Source organism: Sceloporus occidentalis, unplaced genomic scaffold (genome assembly GCF_023333645.1).
Source record: "Sceloporus occidentalis isolate IW3139 unplaced genomic scaffold, rSceOcc1.0.p SCAF_10, whole genome shotgun sequence".
NCBI lineage: Eukaryota > Metazoa > Chordata > Lepidosauria > Squamata > Phrynosomatidae > Sceloporus > Sceloporus occidentalis.
The window spans coordinates 38794825-38808069 of record NW_028316990.1 but is presented as its reverse complement, the minus strand read 5'-3'; the positions used below and the strand labels follow the sequence as shown (position 1 = coordinate 38808069).

The 13245-nt window shown below is 45.9% G+C and overlaps 1 protein-coding gene across 3 annotated transcripts in view; it reads right to left on the bottom strand.

The window, feature by feature from the left end:
• Positions 1 to 3478: 3478 nt before the first annotated feature.
• CLEC16A (C-type lectin domain containing 16A) overlaps positions 3479 to 13245 on the bottom strand; it is a 60540-nt gene continuing 50773 nt past the window's right edge. The window contains exons 22-24 of one of the 3 annotated variants that reach the window (XR_016282429.1): positions 12047 to 12190; positions 6046 to 7657; positions 3479 to 3560 (exon numbers count right to left, since the gene is read on the bottom strand). Coding sequence is in view for 1 of the 3 variants with exons in the window: in XM_089539490.1 (XP_089395616.1) it covers positions 7272 to 7657; positions 12047 to 12190 (530 nt within the window). In the remaining 2 variants the exon portion in view is untranslated. Of the gene's footprint in view, positions 3561 to 5540; positions 7658 to 7995; positions 8128 to 12046; positions 12191 to 13245 lie in introns of those variants that run through there. The other 2 variants (XR_016282430.1, XM_089539490.1) reach the window with 2 other exon arrangements.

The window sequence follows — 13245 nt, the reverse complement described above, 5'->3', positions numbered from 1 at the left end:
AAGGATTAATTAGGACTATCATTACAAAATCAGGGCAGTTGGAAGGTATGGGTGGCTCTCCTCCAGAAAGGCCTGCCTTTCCAAGATCTTGGCACCAGGTTGGCACAGCTTGACTTCCCCTTGGCTGAGAAAACGGATAAATTATTCCTTAAACCCAGCCAAGATTTCACGCCGAAAGTGACTCTTTGGCACGAAACTGGTGGGAACGGAGGTCAGGCATGGATCGGTCAAGATCTTGGGGCTCCGGTGGGAGATGGATGGCTTTGGAGAGCCACTGGCTGACCCCTCCAGTCCCTCTTTCTCGGTGCGTCCAAGGTCCTGCCACTGAAGCATTGCCAGGCCCCTGACACTTTCGCTGGCAAGGAGCCCAGCCTTAATGGAGGCTCAGCGCTGGAAGAAGGTGACTGCCAGGCTTTGGTCCTTTTTGTCAAGCAGGATCCTTGCCTTTGAGCAACGTCTGTGGAAGGAGGAGGCAAAGGATGCTCGGATCTGGAGGACCAAGAGTGGTTGGACACCTTCTCATTTTGCTTTGGAAAGTGTGGCTTTGGGACAGATGTTAAGTGTTTTAAGAAATGGTTTTCTCTGGTTTAAAGCCACCAGCAAACCTGCCTCCAGCAAGAAAGGAAAGAGAGACCTTGTATTTTTGGCTTTCTGTTTCCTTTCTTTGTCGCTGGTGGACTTTGAACAGTCCAAACAAGGCTGATGTTCCCCAAATGAGCCAAAGCAGCAGCCCTTCCAAGAAACAAAAGGATTTCTTTTTAGAAGGAAGGGTCGCCTCGCGTCGGGGAATGACCCTGTTTTTCCGGTCGGAAGAAGGCCCTGGTGCTTTCTTATCAAAGGCCGGTTTCTGCAAAGCCTGTCCTTTGCTCCAGGATGTGGCATGAAAAAGATTAGGGAAAAATTAAAAGAAAGAAAGAAAGAAAGAAAGAAAGAAAGAAAGAAAGAGGCCCTTTCCACATTACCCAGTTATAGCACTATGATTCCACTTCAATTGCCATGGTTACATCCCCTGGAATTATAGGGTTTGCAGCTTAGGAGCTCTAATGCCTCAGTAAACTACAAATCCCAGGATTCCAGAGGATGCAACCTTGCAAGTTAAAACTCCTTAGGGACACCGTAAGTTGGAAACGACTTGAAAGGCACACAACAACAAGGGTCTAAATATCCTAAAGTCACCCGATTCCCATCTGATCTTAGAAACTAAGCAGGCTCGGCCCTGGTTAGGACTTGGATGGGAGACCACCAGGTGCTGTAGGTTATAATAGAGGAAGGGACTGGCTCAAGACTCTCTCTTGTCTAAGCAAACTCTATGAAAATCCATGGGGCTGCCATAACAGGTCAATAGGCGACCCCATGCAACTGTCGGCTTAGGGTGACCCCATGAAACCCATGGGGTTTTCTAAGGCAAGGAAGGTGGTTTTGCCCATCCTTTCCTCTGAAATGTGGCCAGTTCCCTACCAGCCAAAAGCTCACTGGCAGATGCCACTTTCGCTTCTCTGCCCCATGGCACCCGTTTGCCCCTTTGCTCCCTTCCAAGGAAACCACAAGGCGAAGGGGACACCCACATCCAAAACCAAACCCACACCCAGGAAGGGAAGACCGAGGTTGGGCACCGGAGAACGACCTGGCCCCGTTTCCAGATAAATTGCTCAGAAAGATTGCATGTTTTGCAAGGGGAGATCGAAAGTGTAAAAGGGCAAGTTGCTTCTGGAAGAAGACGAAAGCCCAGAATCCTGCCATGCATGGAAAGCCTTTCCAGGAAAGAAACAAAAGGGCTTTATTGGCTCCCAGAAAAAGCTGTCCAAGGAAGGAAGCAATAATGGGCTTTATTGGCTCCCAAAAGAGCCTTTTCAGGGAAGGAATAACGGACTTTATTGGCTCCCAGCTGAACTTCTGGGTTGCATTGCTTGGCTCAAAAGGATGGATTCAATTTGCCCCGTTTCCTTGAAAATTTGGACTAGAGAAACCTGGGCCCAGAGCAGGCCACTGCTTTCTCTGGACTGCATCTCCTAGCATCTCTGAACGGCTGAGCATTCCCTCTGCGGTCATAGCTGGAGCTTTTCCAGGAGTCAAAAAGCCCATTCCTTCATCCAGTGGGACATTTGGTCCCATGGATTTCCTAGAAAGGGCCCTTATCTTCTCTCACAGTTGGAGCCAATCCAGCTCATTCCCTCACCCTCTCCATTTCCAAAGAGTGTGTGTGTCTGTGTGTGTGTGTGTGTTGTGTTTTAGTCCTGATTTTCCCCCTGGCCTTCTCACAAGCACAAAAAGCACACATCCTGCCAAGAAAAACCAGTTTGCAGAAATCTGACCGCTTTAAAATGGGCAAAAACTCAAAAAGGAGGATATAAATACAGCGATTCCAGGGAGAGGACCAATTTGTCTTAAAGAACTTCAGCCTATCTGGTGCCCTCCAGATGCACTGGACTGTAACTCCCAGCATCCCCTCGGCCATAAAGAATGCAGGAGAAGAGCCCTTCCCTCCAAAAAATGCCATAATTGTGGAATTATTTGGGGTATTTCCAATGGTCAATGACTCAAAGATGTGGGGGAATCAATAAATCAATCATCTATCCATCAATCCATCCATCCCAACTATTCTATGTAGATAGATAGGATAGTTGGGATGGATGGATAGATGATTGATTTATTCATTCCCCCACATCTTTGAGCCATTGACCATTGGAAATACCCCAAATAATTCCACTATTATGGCATTTTTCTATCCATCCATCCCATCTATCTAGCCATTGATCCTGTCTATCTACCTATCTACCTACCTACCCATCCATCCATCCCATCTATCTAGCCATTGATCCTATCATCTATCTATCTATCTATCTATCTATCTATCTATCTATCTATCTATCGTCTGTCCGTCCGTCCGTCCGTCCACCTCATCCCATCCCATCCCTTTATTTATCTATCTCTGACTGTCTATCTTCCATTTTGAGTCTGGCAAAGAAGCATGCATTGACATTTATGAGTGCTTTTAGTTTTCACTGGGTCATGTCCTCCATTTTGCGCTGCCTTGACCTCCTTTGCGGTTAGGACCCCGGGTCACCCTGCCCTATTGTGAAGACAGGGTTTTGCAACCCTATCATGGTCATGCCTTTGCAGTTTGCACTAAACTCAGGAGTGGACACACAAGCACACCCCTCGCTGCCCTGAGAGCCAGGGGCCGCTATACTCCGGCTGTTTGGTTTCCCACCAACGGGTTTGTGGCTTCCTGCCAACTAGAAACAAAGAAAGCCTTTCTCCGGAAAAGGCAGCTCGGGGCTAAGGCCGCATTTGGGCTGATAAGAAGTTCAAGGGAAAACAGAGAGTGGAAATGCTGGCATCATGCAAAGCAAAGGCCATGTCCTGCAAACCCCCTCAAGTGCAAATTCACCTGCGGAAAGGAAGCTGGGGGTCCGAGAAAGAGGTCCAAGGCCCATAAACCACACTCCTTTCCGCTCCGGATTCCCTCTGGGCTGCCAATTTAGACCCAAACGTGTACAATACGTGGCACTGCTTTATTGGAACTGGTTTTGGCTTACGTTGGAAGTCACCTCACAACCCTGAGAAAAAGGAAAAGTGGGACAACAATCAATTAATCAAATCAATTAAAAATCAATATGTTTTGAATCCCTGTCTCTCCATTTTTATCCTCCTGGTGAGGTAGGTTAGGCTGCCTTTGGAAGGCACTTGAATCCACATGAGACTGATCGGTCAATTGATCGATCGATCAGTCAAAGCGATTAAAATCAATGCTTTATGAATCCCTGTTACTCCATTTTTATTCTCAGAACGCTCACACGCAACTTTAAAGAAAATGCCAAGAATTCTGGTGGATAACATGGCAGGTCCACAAACTCCCAATTGCCCCAGTTCTCCCAGTTGTCCCTCACTGGTGGGCTTTGGAGCATTTCCTCCGAGAGAGAAATCTGCAAGAATTCCTAAAAACAACCCTTTGGTTTTGAGGGTTTGTCTGTTGAAGGAGAAGAGTGCATTCCTATTATTATTATTATTATTATTTTCCCTTCTAGCCGTTTCCAAGAATCGATTGACTCCGGTACAAAAAGTCTTTCAGCAAAAGGTCTTGCTTCCTTGGACCATTTTTGGGATAAACGGAGGCATCCACTGAGAGTCTCAGGGTGAGTCACCGCTGTTGCAATTGCAACCAGTTTCCAAAATGCTGGGCAACAAATCATAGCATTTACAAATCTTAAATGATTTATTCCTAGGAGAATTGTGACTGCTTTCCTCTTAGACTAAGACCATGGAATTTGCCCAGACATCATCCAAGGAGTTCCCATGGCCGAGTGGGGATTCGAACCCAGAGCCACACGCCACGCTGGCACTGGATTGGTTCTTCAAGGGAGGTGTCCGATTTGCTGAACCTGCTTCTCTGCCTGAGATGAAGCAGTCGCTTCCGTTTATCGCAGGAGTGGCTTTAACTCAGCGCCTTCAACTTTGTCCTGAGTAATTTTTAATAATAATAATAATAATAATAACAACAACAACAAATCGGCATCCGTTATCACTTGATGAGCCAATATTGATTACCAGGGAACTCACATCCCTGGTTAAAGGCGCAACCAGGCCTTGGAGGAAGTTCAGAGAAAGATTGTGGCTTCTGAAGTGTTTGATAAGAGGCTAGTTTTCCCTTTTGATCTTATCATCCCATTTTGGGAACGCACCGCACACCTTCCTGGAAACGGTTCCTCTTTATTAATGTATCCCATTTCCCCAACTACTTCTCAAACGTCCCAGTTTCTCTCTCCTCCTCCCACTCCATTCTGTCCTCAATTTATATCTGTTCCATTATTACCCAATTTGGCAATGATATTCCCAATTAATCCTCTGCCTTCCCACTTTCTCAGCTGCTTTGAAAATGTCCTGGTTCCTTTCTCTCCTCCTTCTGCTTTCGTCCTCAGATTATTTCCAGTGCAAACCTACCAACGTTTTCAATTTGGTAACAAATTCCCAATTAATCCTCTGCCTTCCCACTTTTCCAAATGTCCTGGTTTCCCTCTCCTCCTCTTTCTATCTTCTACCTTGGTCCTCAACTTACTTCCATTTGTATTTGCAAAGTGCAAAAGTCATTTGCACACAATTCAAAATTAAGGACGGAGGGGAAGTTTCATTCCCTTCCCATTTAACAAATACAAACAAAAATCCATCAGTGATACCTTTATCGGTTAACCGAAATGCACAATATATTTGTCATGACAAGTAGATTGTGCACTTCAGTTGGCCAATAAAAGTTATCGCTGATGGATTTTTGTTTTGTGTTTTGTTAAATGGCCAGCCCTTGAATGTTTTCAGTTTAAAAATAGTTAGCGGTTTGCTTGTAGCATAGATGCTTTGCGCATTATGAATTAAAGGGAGAGAAAGTGTTCATTGGTTCTTTTGTATTACGTTAGGATCGCTGTCGCCTTTTTTGTTTGTAGTTTTTGAAGGGTAATTTTAAGTCATTCTCACACATACATACATACATACATACATATAGACACACATATTGTATTTGCTGTTGTGTTGTTTGTGTTTAATAAACATGAATGAAAAGCTACTAGGTCTTATTTAGCAAAACCGTTGCCAGTGGGCTGCAATCCATGAAAAAGAGAATTTTGCTAGCGTTTAAAGTTGCGCAGAGATCCCACAACCTGGAATTTGCAGCCTGCTCTTGCTCTTGCGAAGTAAGTTTTTAAACTGCTTTCCTCCTCTTTCTTTCTCTCTCGGTGGCAAGGCACTCAATTACTGGCTAATTATTGTATTTCCAGAGCGTTGCAAAGGGCAACTGTCGCAAGTGGCGCAGAAGCCATTACTCACGTCCCGCGGTTTAATTATCGCATCATAACTTTATGAGCTGCTTCCATATTGATTTCCCTTTATCCCCCCAAGGCTAACGAAACTATTTTCAGCCTTAACATCTGCTCTTGTCAGTATAAGATACTATCTTGGGGTCTGGGTTTATAAGGCATCTTGTAGTCAACAGTGCGCTTGATACTTGCATTGCTAAACAGATGTCATGCGCCGCGAGCTTCAATGGAAGGAGCATACCTGCGTTTTTCTGCCGAAAAAGGAGGACTCCAAAGATCGCGGAGGCGAAAGAGTCTTCCCAAAAGTTGGGTTGCATCCATCATTGTGGAATCTGCAAAATTGAGAGGGATGAATGGGATCGACAAAGCATTTAGGACTGAGTTTGTGATGTCTCTTTTTATGCTCAGTTACATCCAAAGTCCACAAAAACCCATATGCACAAAATCATTGTGCAAGCTGTGAAGCTCCAGTGGGGTTTTCTTAGTAAGATTTGTTCAGAGAGGGTTTGCCTTTGCCTAGACCTCTGAGGCTGAGAGAGTGTGACTCGAATTCGAACTCTGGTCTCGAGTCATAGCCCAGCATTCAAACCACAAACTCACGCTGGCTCTAAAGATGCAGAAGGCAAAAAGACGACAAACGACAAAATAAGTGAGAATGCCAGTATGCTAAAATATTTTACATTCCTCTGAAATTCTTTACACAAAACTCGGCCCGATATTCCCGCTCCGTGTTCATCCAAAGAAGCCCTTTAAGAAATCACAACCCACCCACCCACCCACCCAAAACCATTTCCAGATTGTGTGTGTGTTTGCAAATCCCCACCCGCAACAGATGTGCATACCTCTTTTAAGTTTAAAACATTAGCACAGAAAGAAATACACACACAAGTCAAATATTAAAGTCTACAGTCCTATCAACCGCAAGCGGCCCAATTTCGGCTGGTAATCCCTCCATCTCCCCGGGCTACTCATGCCTTGGAAAGTTGTTGTAGGGGGAAAATGGAGGAGGAGGAGAATAAAATGAAGTGAATGTGGCTAGAGAGACGAGAAGAGGGGTCTGTCCAAATCTGGAAGGGGCAGAGAGCGACCCGCGATGCTGCTGAGGTTCCTTGGACAACTGCCCTCTGCTCCAGAAACAGAAAATTGGTTGGGATTGGAACAGAGCTTCTTCAGACAAAGGAAACTGTTTAAAAGTGGCTTTTAAACAAGAAAAACCATGGGAGCAAAGAACAGGAGGAATTCCAGGACACTAGCCACCATCCATTCCCATAAACCATTTCCCCACCACAACACCAGTGTGGCAACACCCGCTCCAGTTTTAACCACGTTTCCTCTTTCAAAACAACAACTGCAGAGCGTTTATTGTTGTTAAGCAGCCAGGGCAACAGAGTTGTGTTGTGGAGGGAAGTGTGTATCAACAGAAACTTCCCCAACGGGGTTCACGTCTGGTTCCTTCTTCTCTGGCCATCACTCTCCATCAGCGTCCGACGGGTGACTCAGATGGCCGTCACTGCCGGTCTCTGCGCAAGCGGCCGCCTCAGAGGTCGAGGCCTGGAGGACAACGTTGACGGCGAGGATGCTGTCCGGGTCGACCGGTGGGATCAGCGTCAGGGAGTCGACGCTCAGGGTTTCGGCGCTGTCGCTGGAGAGGAGGGAGATGGTGGGCTGCGGGGCCGGAATCAGGCTGGGCGAGAGGTGGGGCGGCTCCCCTTCTGCCAGGATCTGGGACGCGGACAGGTTCTTGTTGGGTTTCAAGGTATATACAGAAGAATTGTCCGTTGCCGACGAATGGTGGCTAGAGGAGGAAGAGGAGGATCCCGCTGCCGGAGGCTGTTCGACGACTGCTAAGTCATCTGTGAAAGAGAAGGAAAAGACAGGCCCATGGCTCCATTAACATCTGCGGAGAACAAGTGGGACTCCATCACCCTTCTGTGCTAGAAATTAGGAGGCCTTACTTATCAGTTATGGGTGCTAAACACAGCTCCTCTCTGCATGACACATCCTAGACCAGGGGTTCCCAAACTTTGGCTGTTTTGCACTCCAGCTCCCAGGATTCCCTATTGTTGGCTTTCTGAGAGTTGAACCCCAAAACCTCGGGAGAACTAAAGTTTGGGAACCATTGGCCTAGTGGGAATCAGGCAGCTTTCCAATGGACTGTAACACCCAACACCCTCTTTGTGGAACAACCTGCCTGGAGGGAGCTTTGCAAGGACGGTTGTCGCCGTCGCCATCGCCGGAAGGAAGGCCTAAACCCAGTGTCCACCATGAACGTCAGCCTCCGAGAGACTGAACACCCGGCGCCGTCCTTTCCTCCCCGGTTTGACTATAGAGGGAAACACAGCAACAAGATCACGTGAAGCCTTGGAGGACGGAGGGGTCGAGGACGGGGAAGAAGAGGAAGAAGGAGACAGGAAGGAGAACATGGTTAAGAGTCACAACAGAACCACCACGGCCGGCCGAGACGGACAAGGGCCCTTCCGCACCGTCCCAAATTATAGCATTAGAATCCCACTTTAACTGCCATGGTTCCAGCATCCTAAGCAATATTGGGATTGGCAGTTTTTGGGGAGAGGGATTTGGGAATTTGCAGCCAGAGAGCCCTAATGAGAGCCTTTTGGGCTGAAGAGTGGAGTGTAAATACCATAAATAAATATAACTAATGCCTCCCCACGCTACATATCCCAGGATCGTATAGGATGCAGCCACATACCTTCCGACATTTCACAGATGAAAACCGGGAAGTGTGTGGTCAAGATGGGAAACGTTATAAATGCAGCAGTTTGCTTTTGCCAGAGCAAACTGGGGAAGGCAAAATTAGGCCGCTTTTCCTCTCCTTTCCTGCTGAGTTAATTGAATGCAAACTACTTTTGTATTTCAAACTCAGTAGCAGCAACTGAAGTTAGCTGCGGGCGAAGGAGGGAAGGAGAAAGGAGGAAAGAGAAACTTGAACATTTTAAAAAGGAGTTGCAAAAATGGGAAGATGGAGGATTAATCAGTACTGTTCGTATCCAGTTAGGACAGATAGAGTCATGCAACCATGGCTGTTAAAACTGGTATCGTAATGCTATAAATTACAGAGTGCGAAAGGAGCTAGCAGAACACACAATCCTTTCCAACAACTTAGACAAAGTTACTTCCGGGGCCCATTACTCCCAGAATCCCAGCTGCGTGAGGGATTCTGGGAGTTGTAAGCAGGGAAAGAAAAGGAAGGATGTAACTTTTCCAAGCTCTGAGACTTCCCCAACTTTGACCAGAGCAGACAGGCAACAGCAGCTAAGCCTCCAAAGAAAGACAAGGAGAAACGTCCAGGAGGCGAGGCTTTCTGCCATCAAGGCTTGGAGCGCTCCACTTAAAAACAAAGCAAGAGCAATCTTTTACAGATTTTCCGGTGGGTTAGCAATATTCCATCCGCTTAAAGGGCCGTAAATCGCCTTGGCACCCTCCGTCTCCCAAGAGCCAGGGATAAATTAAAAAGGGGGATAAATCTCCCCGGTGCAGACAGGGGCCTGAAATACTGGACTTGGATCCCAGTCAAAGCTGAGGGCAGCATCTTTTGATTTTCTTGGGGAAAAAATTATCACTAAAGACCCAAAGGGAAGCCATTATTTAAAAAGTGGGGAAGGAGGAGAGACAGAGGGGAGGAAAAACACCCACAGAATCCAACACTCCCATACAAAGATGTCTGCAAAAGGAGCTGAATCTTTGGAGGAAAGGAACACGCTGGTTGTTCGCTTCCAGAGCGGACCACTTTGCGCAATAAATAACAGCCCTTTGTGGAATTTTGCAATGAAGGAAAAGGAGGCAGGAAAGTGTCACTAGGGCTTGCCTTTGTCCTCCTCTGAGGCTGAGAGAGTGTGGCTTGCCTAAGGTCACTCAGTGGGTTCCTATGGCCGAGCGGGGATTCGAACCCTGGTCTCCAGAGTCCTAGTCCAACACTCAAATCACTACACGACGGTGGTTAGAACCTGTTTTAAATCATGAGGCCTCAAGCTATTTATTATATTTTGAGTCTTTTTAAACCACGGTTACCATTTATTGTTTTCATTGCAAGCTGCCCTGAGATCTCTGGATACAGGGCAGGACATAAATACCTTAATAAAAGAAATACTGTGTTTTAATCTCCTATAATTTATTCATTTTCATCCAGTATTGTTTATCTTGTTCTGTCTGCCTGCCAATCTGGGATCTCATGATAAAGGGCTGGTATAAAGATATCTTAATAAATTGGGGGGGGGGGAGGAGTATATCAGTACTTTCCTAGTACATAAAATACTCCACATCTCAATGTGTCATATTTGGATATGGAGTATGTTCTTGAATCTCCATTTAAGCACCGTTTCCTGTCCCTCGTAATGCTGAATCTTCTAATAAAGCCGCATGCGACATGCATTCCTCCTTCTTGGTTGGGGTCTGTAGTCCAATACATCTGGAGGCCTGCTTGCTTCTCACCCTTGAATTAAAATGACCCTGCAAGGAGCGATGAAACTCTTTCTGCTCAACTCTGTACTTTGGGGCCATGCCTCTATTAAAATGGAATAAAAATAAAGCACCGCTTTATGGCTGTGGGATGATGGGATCCAATGCCTCTGGAAGGCCCCAGGGCTGGGAAATGGTGCTTTGCTGGAAGAACCAACTTGGGTTCTACGTTCATTTCACGATTATACACTCTGCCTAAGTTACCTTGGACTTTGCTTCTTCTACCGACTGGAGTTTGCAAGACCTGAGCAGGGCTGCTGCTGCTAAGAGTATCTTGGTAGTTTCCCATTCGCAGGGTTGCCAGAAGTCAAAGCCAACTTGACGGCAAGGAACACCCTTTGATCCTTAAGAGAGGAGTCATAAAAGTCCCCTCCGATCATTGTCCCGAGGGATTCGAGGGACTTTCCTTACTTCCCGGACCAAAAATGAAAAGGACAAAAGAAAGAGTTCCTCTTTTCATGTTTCTAGCCCCTCTTATCTGCTCTCCAGAGCGAACTGCACAAAATGATGGCAGCATCAAGATAAAGACCGTGGAATGGAGATTACAGTAAATGCCCTTAAAACGTTTTTTATATATATATATGTATTCTTGTCCTTCTCTCAGTATAGAAACTGCTCAGTCCTCTGTGTGTATATGTGCCTTAAAGTCACCTGTCAACATACGGCAACCTCATGAATGTCAGTTTTCTTAGGCAAGGAATATGACTCAGTAGTGTCTAGAATTCATTGCCGGTCTCCCATCCAAGGACTAACTGGGGCTGATCCTCTTTAACTTCCAAGATCAGAAGGGATTCGGTGCCTTTTATGATTTTGGGGCCCTGGAAATGAGGTGGCTTACGTGAAATAAAGCAAAATAAACTAAAAAAATCCTTCTAATCATCATGACACTAAAAAGATTCCCCCCCCCAAAAAAAGTGATTAAAGAATCTATCCTATTGAAAGCACCACTCATTTAAACAGATTAAAGGCGTTTAAAGTGCAGCAATGAGAATAAAAGTTCAGCATCCACACCTCAATGAAAAGGTTGTTTCTGCAAAACCGATTGATAGCTGATATGGGGAGGGATGGTCTTTCCTATCTAAAGGCTATTATGACTAGGAACTAACTATTAATTAATTAATTAATTAATTAATAATTGAAAGAGACCAACTTGATCCAATGCTAAAAAGCCTGCAAGCTGATTTGCTAAAAGCCTCAGATAATCCGCCGCAGACATTGCAGACTCCCTGCCTCCAGAAACATCCTTTTCGATTTCTCAATCCTGCGCCTGCATCGAAACCAGTTCTGGTTTTTTAACATAAAAACAAAATGATTGGAATAAAGTCGCTGGCTGTCTCTTCAGGCTGGGAGCTCTGACAGACAGCTGCCTGCAATTTCTCTTGGCGACACATTGATGGAAACAGATTTCTTTTAAAAGCAACAGATGTCCTCTCTCTCCTTTCTTTTTTCTCTCTCTTTCGTCTTCTTGCAGGATTTAATCGATTGAAGAGCTGAGATGTGTTTGTGCTGCTCTTGCTGGACTGCACTAGTTCAGCATCCAAAGGTGGAATGGTCCAGCAAGAGTAACTTCTCCTTGAAGCCAAGAGTGGTGGGCAATCCATTCTCCAGTTCTTTGTGCACAACAAGGGACTCACCTGAACCATCCTGGCTTTGCTTTGCTTTGCTTTGCAAGGTAAACACCAATAAGATTCAATATTCCCTTTATAATGAAGTTCAGGTGTCAGGCTTCAGGGGTAAGAGAGGTAAAAACGAAAGGGTTTTAATACCTGACGGGCTTTGGACCACCGAAGGGGTCGACACAGAACTGGCCGCGGCCGAATCACAGCGTCCGGTGCTCCCGCTGGACGAAGGGGACGGCGACGAAAGCGGCGAGGGGTTGTGTTGGTTGATGCACTGGGCGACGGCAAAACCTGCAAGAAAGGAAGGCAGTTTTTATTAACAATGTAGGAAAGGGGTTGGAAAGAAACAAAAAAAGGTCTCTGTGCAGGAAGGAAAAAACTGCAGTGTTTGCATTTGTAGCATTTGGATGGAAATGTCCTCTTCTTTAGTTCCTGCATGCAAGGATAACCAGGTTCAAAAGCCTTCTCCTGGTTGCGTTTGGCTTACTTATGCACATAAACTACTAGGAAAGATTATGAAAGGTTTGCACTTTTTTGATGGGTTTCCCCCCCAACTTTGGATGCATTTTTCTGAAAGAAATCATGTATACAAAGGCCTTGTTTTCTGTGCCCAGGCCTGAGTTGGGCTTGGATCATGTGCAGTGAAAACAGAGGATGAAGTATACTACATCCTACACGAAATGCATATTTTAAATACCAAACCAAAGGGTGGGCTGTTTTTTGCAAACCATTTCCCCCCATATGTTAAAAAAAATCTCTTAGTTGACCTGCTTTTTTTGATAAAGTGACTTGATACAGCAAAGCTTCCTTCCTTGTTGAGGATAAGAATACCTGGAAGTCCGACAAAATGGTATGGGGAGGTCAAAATCATGGTGAGCCCACTGTAATGTGGTATGGGAAAAGGAAGGAAGGAAGGAAGGAAGGAAGGAAGGAAGGAAGGAAGGAAGGAAGGGGCATTGTTTTTACACATTGTCCTTCATTTCCCGACATGGTTCCTGCTCTGGCAACCTTCACAGTCACCCTACAAGGTGGAATAGCCTTCTTACTGAAGCTGAGGGTGCTTTGCTTGGAGGCTGAGATCGCTAGGTGGCTTTCTGGAAGGCCGGCTTAGAACTAGGGGCTTTCCCTTTCTCTCCTTTGTATACTTCTGAGGAAGGGCTTTGCTGAGAGAGGCATGCAGCTGGGATGGAAGGAAAGCGGCAGACTGGCAGCGAATGGCAGAGCGTGCCATTGGTAACAACTCAGCGTTTCCTTCCTTACTCACTCCGATGGCCTTTTTCTCCTGAGTTGTGCTGTAATGAATTCGGTGACTTCAGCAGATTTTGTGGAGCCGAGGGCTGGAAGTG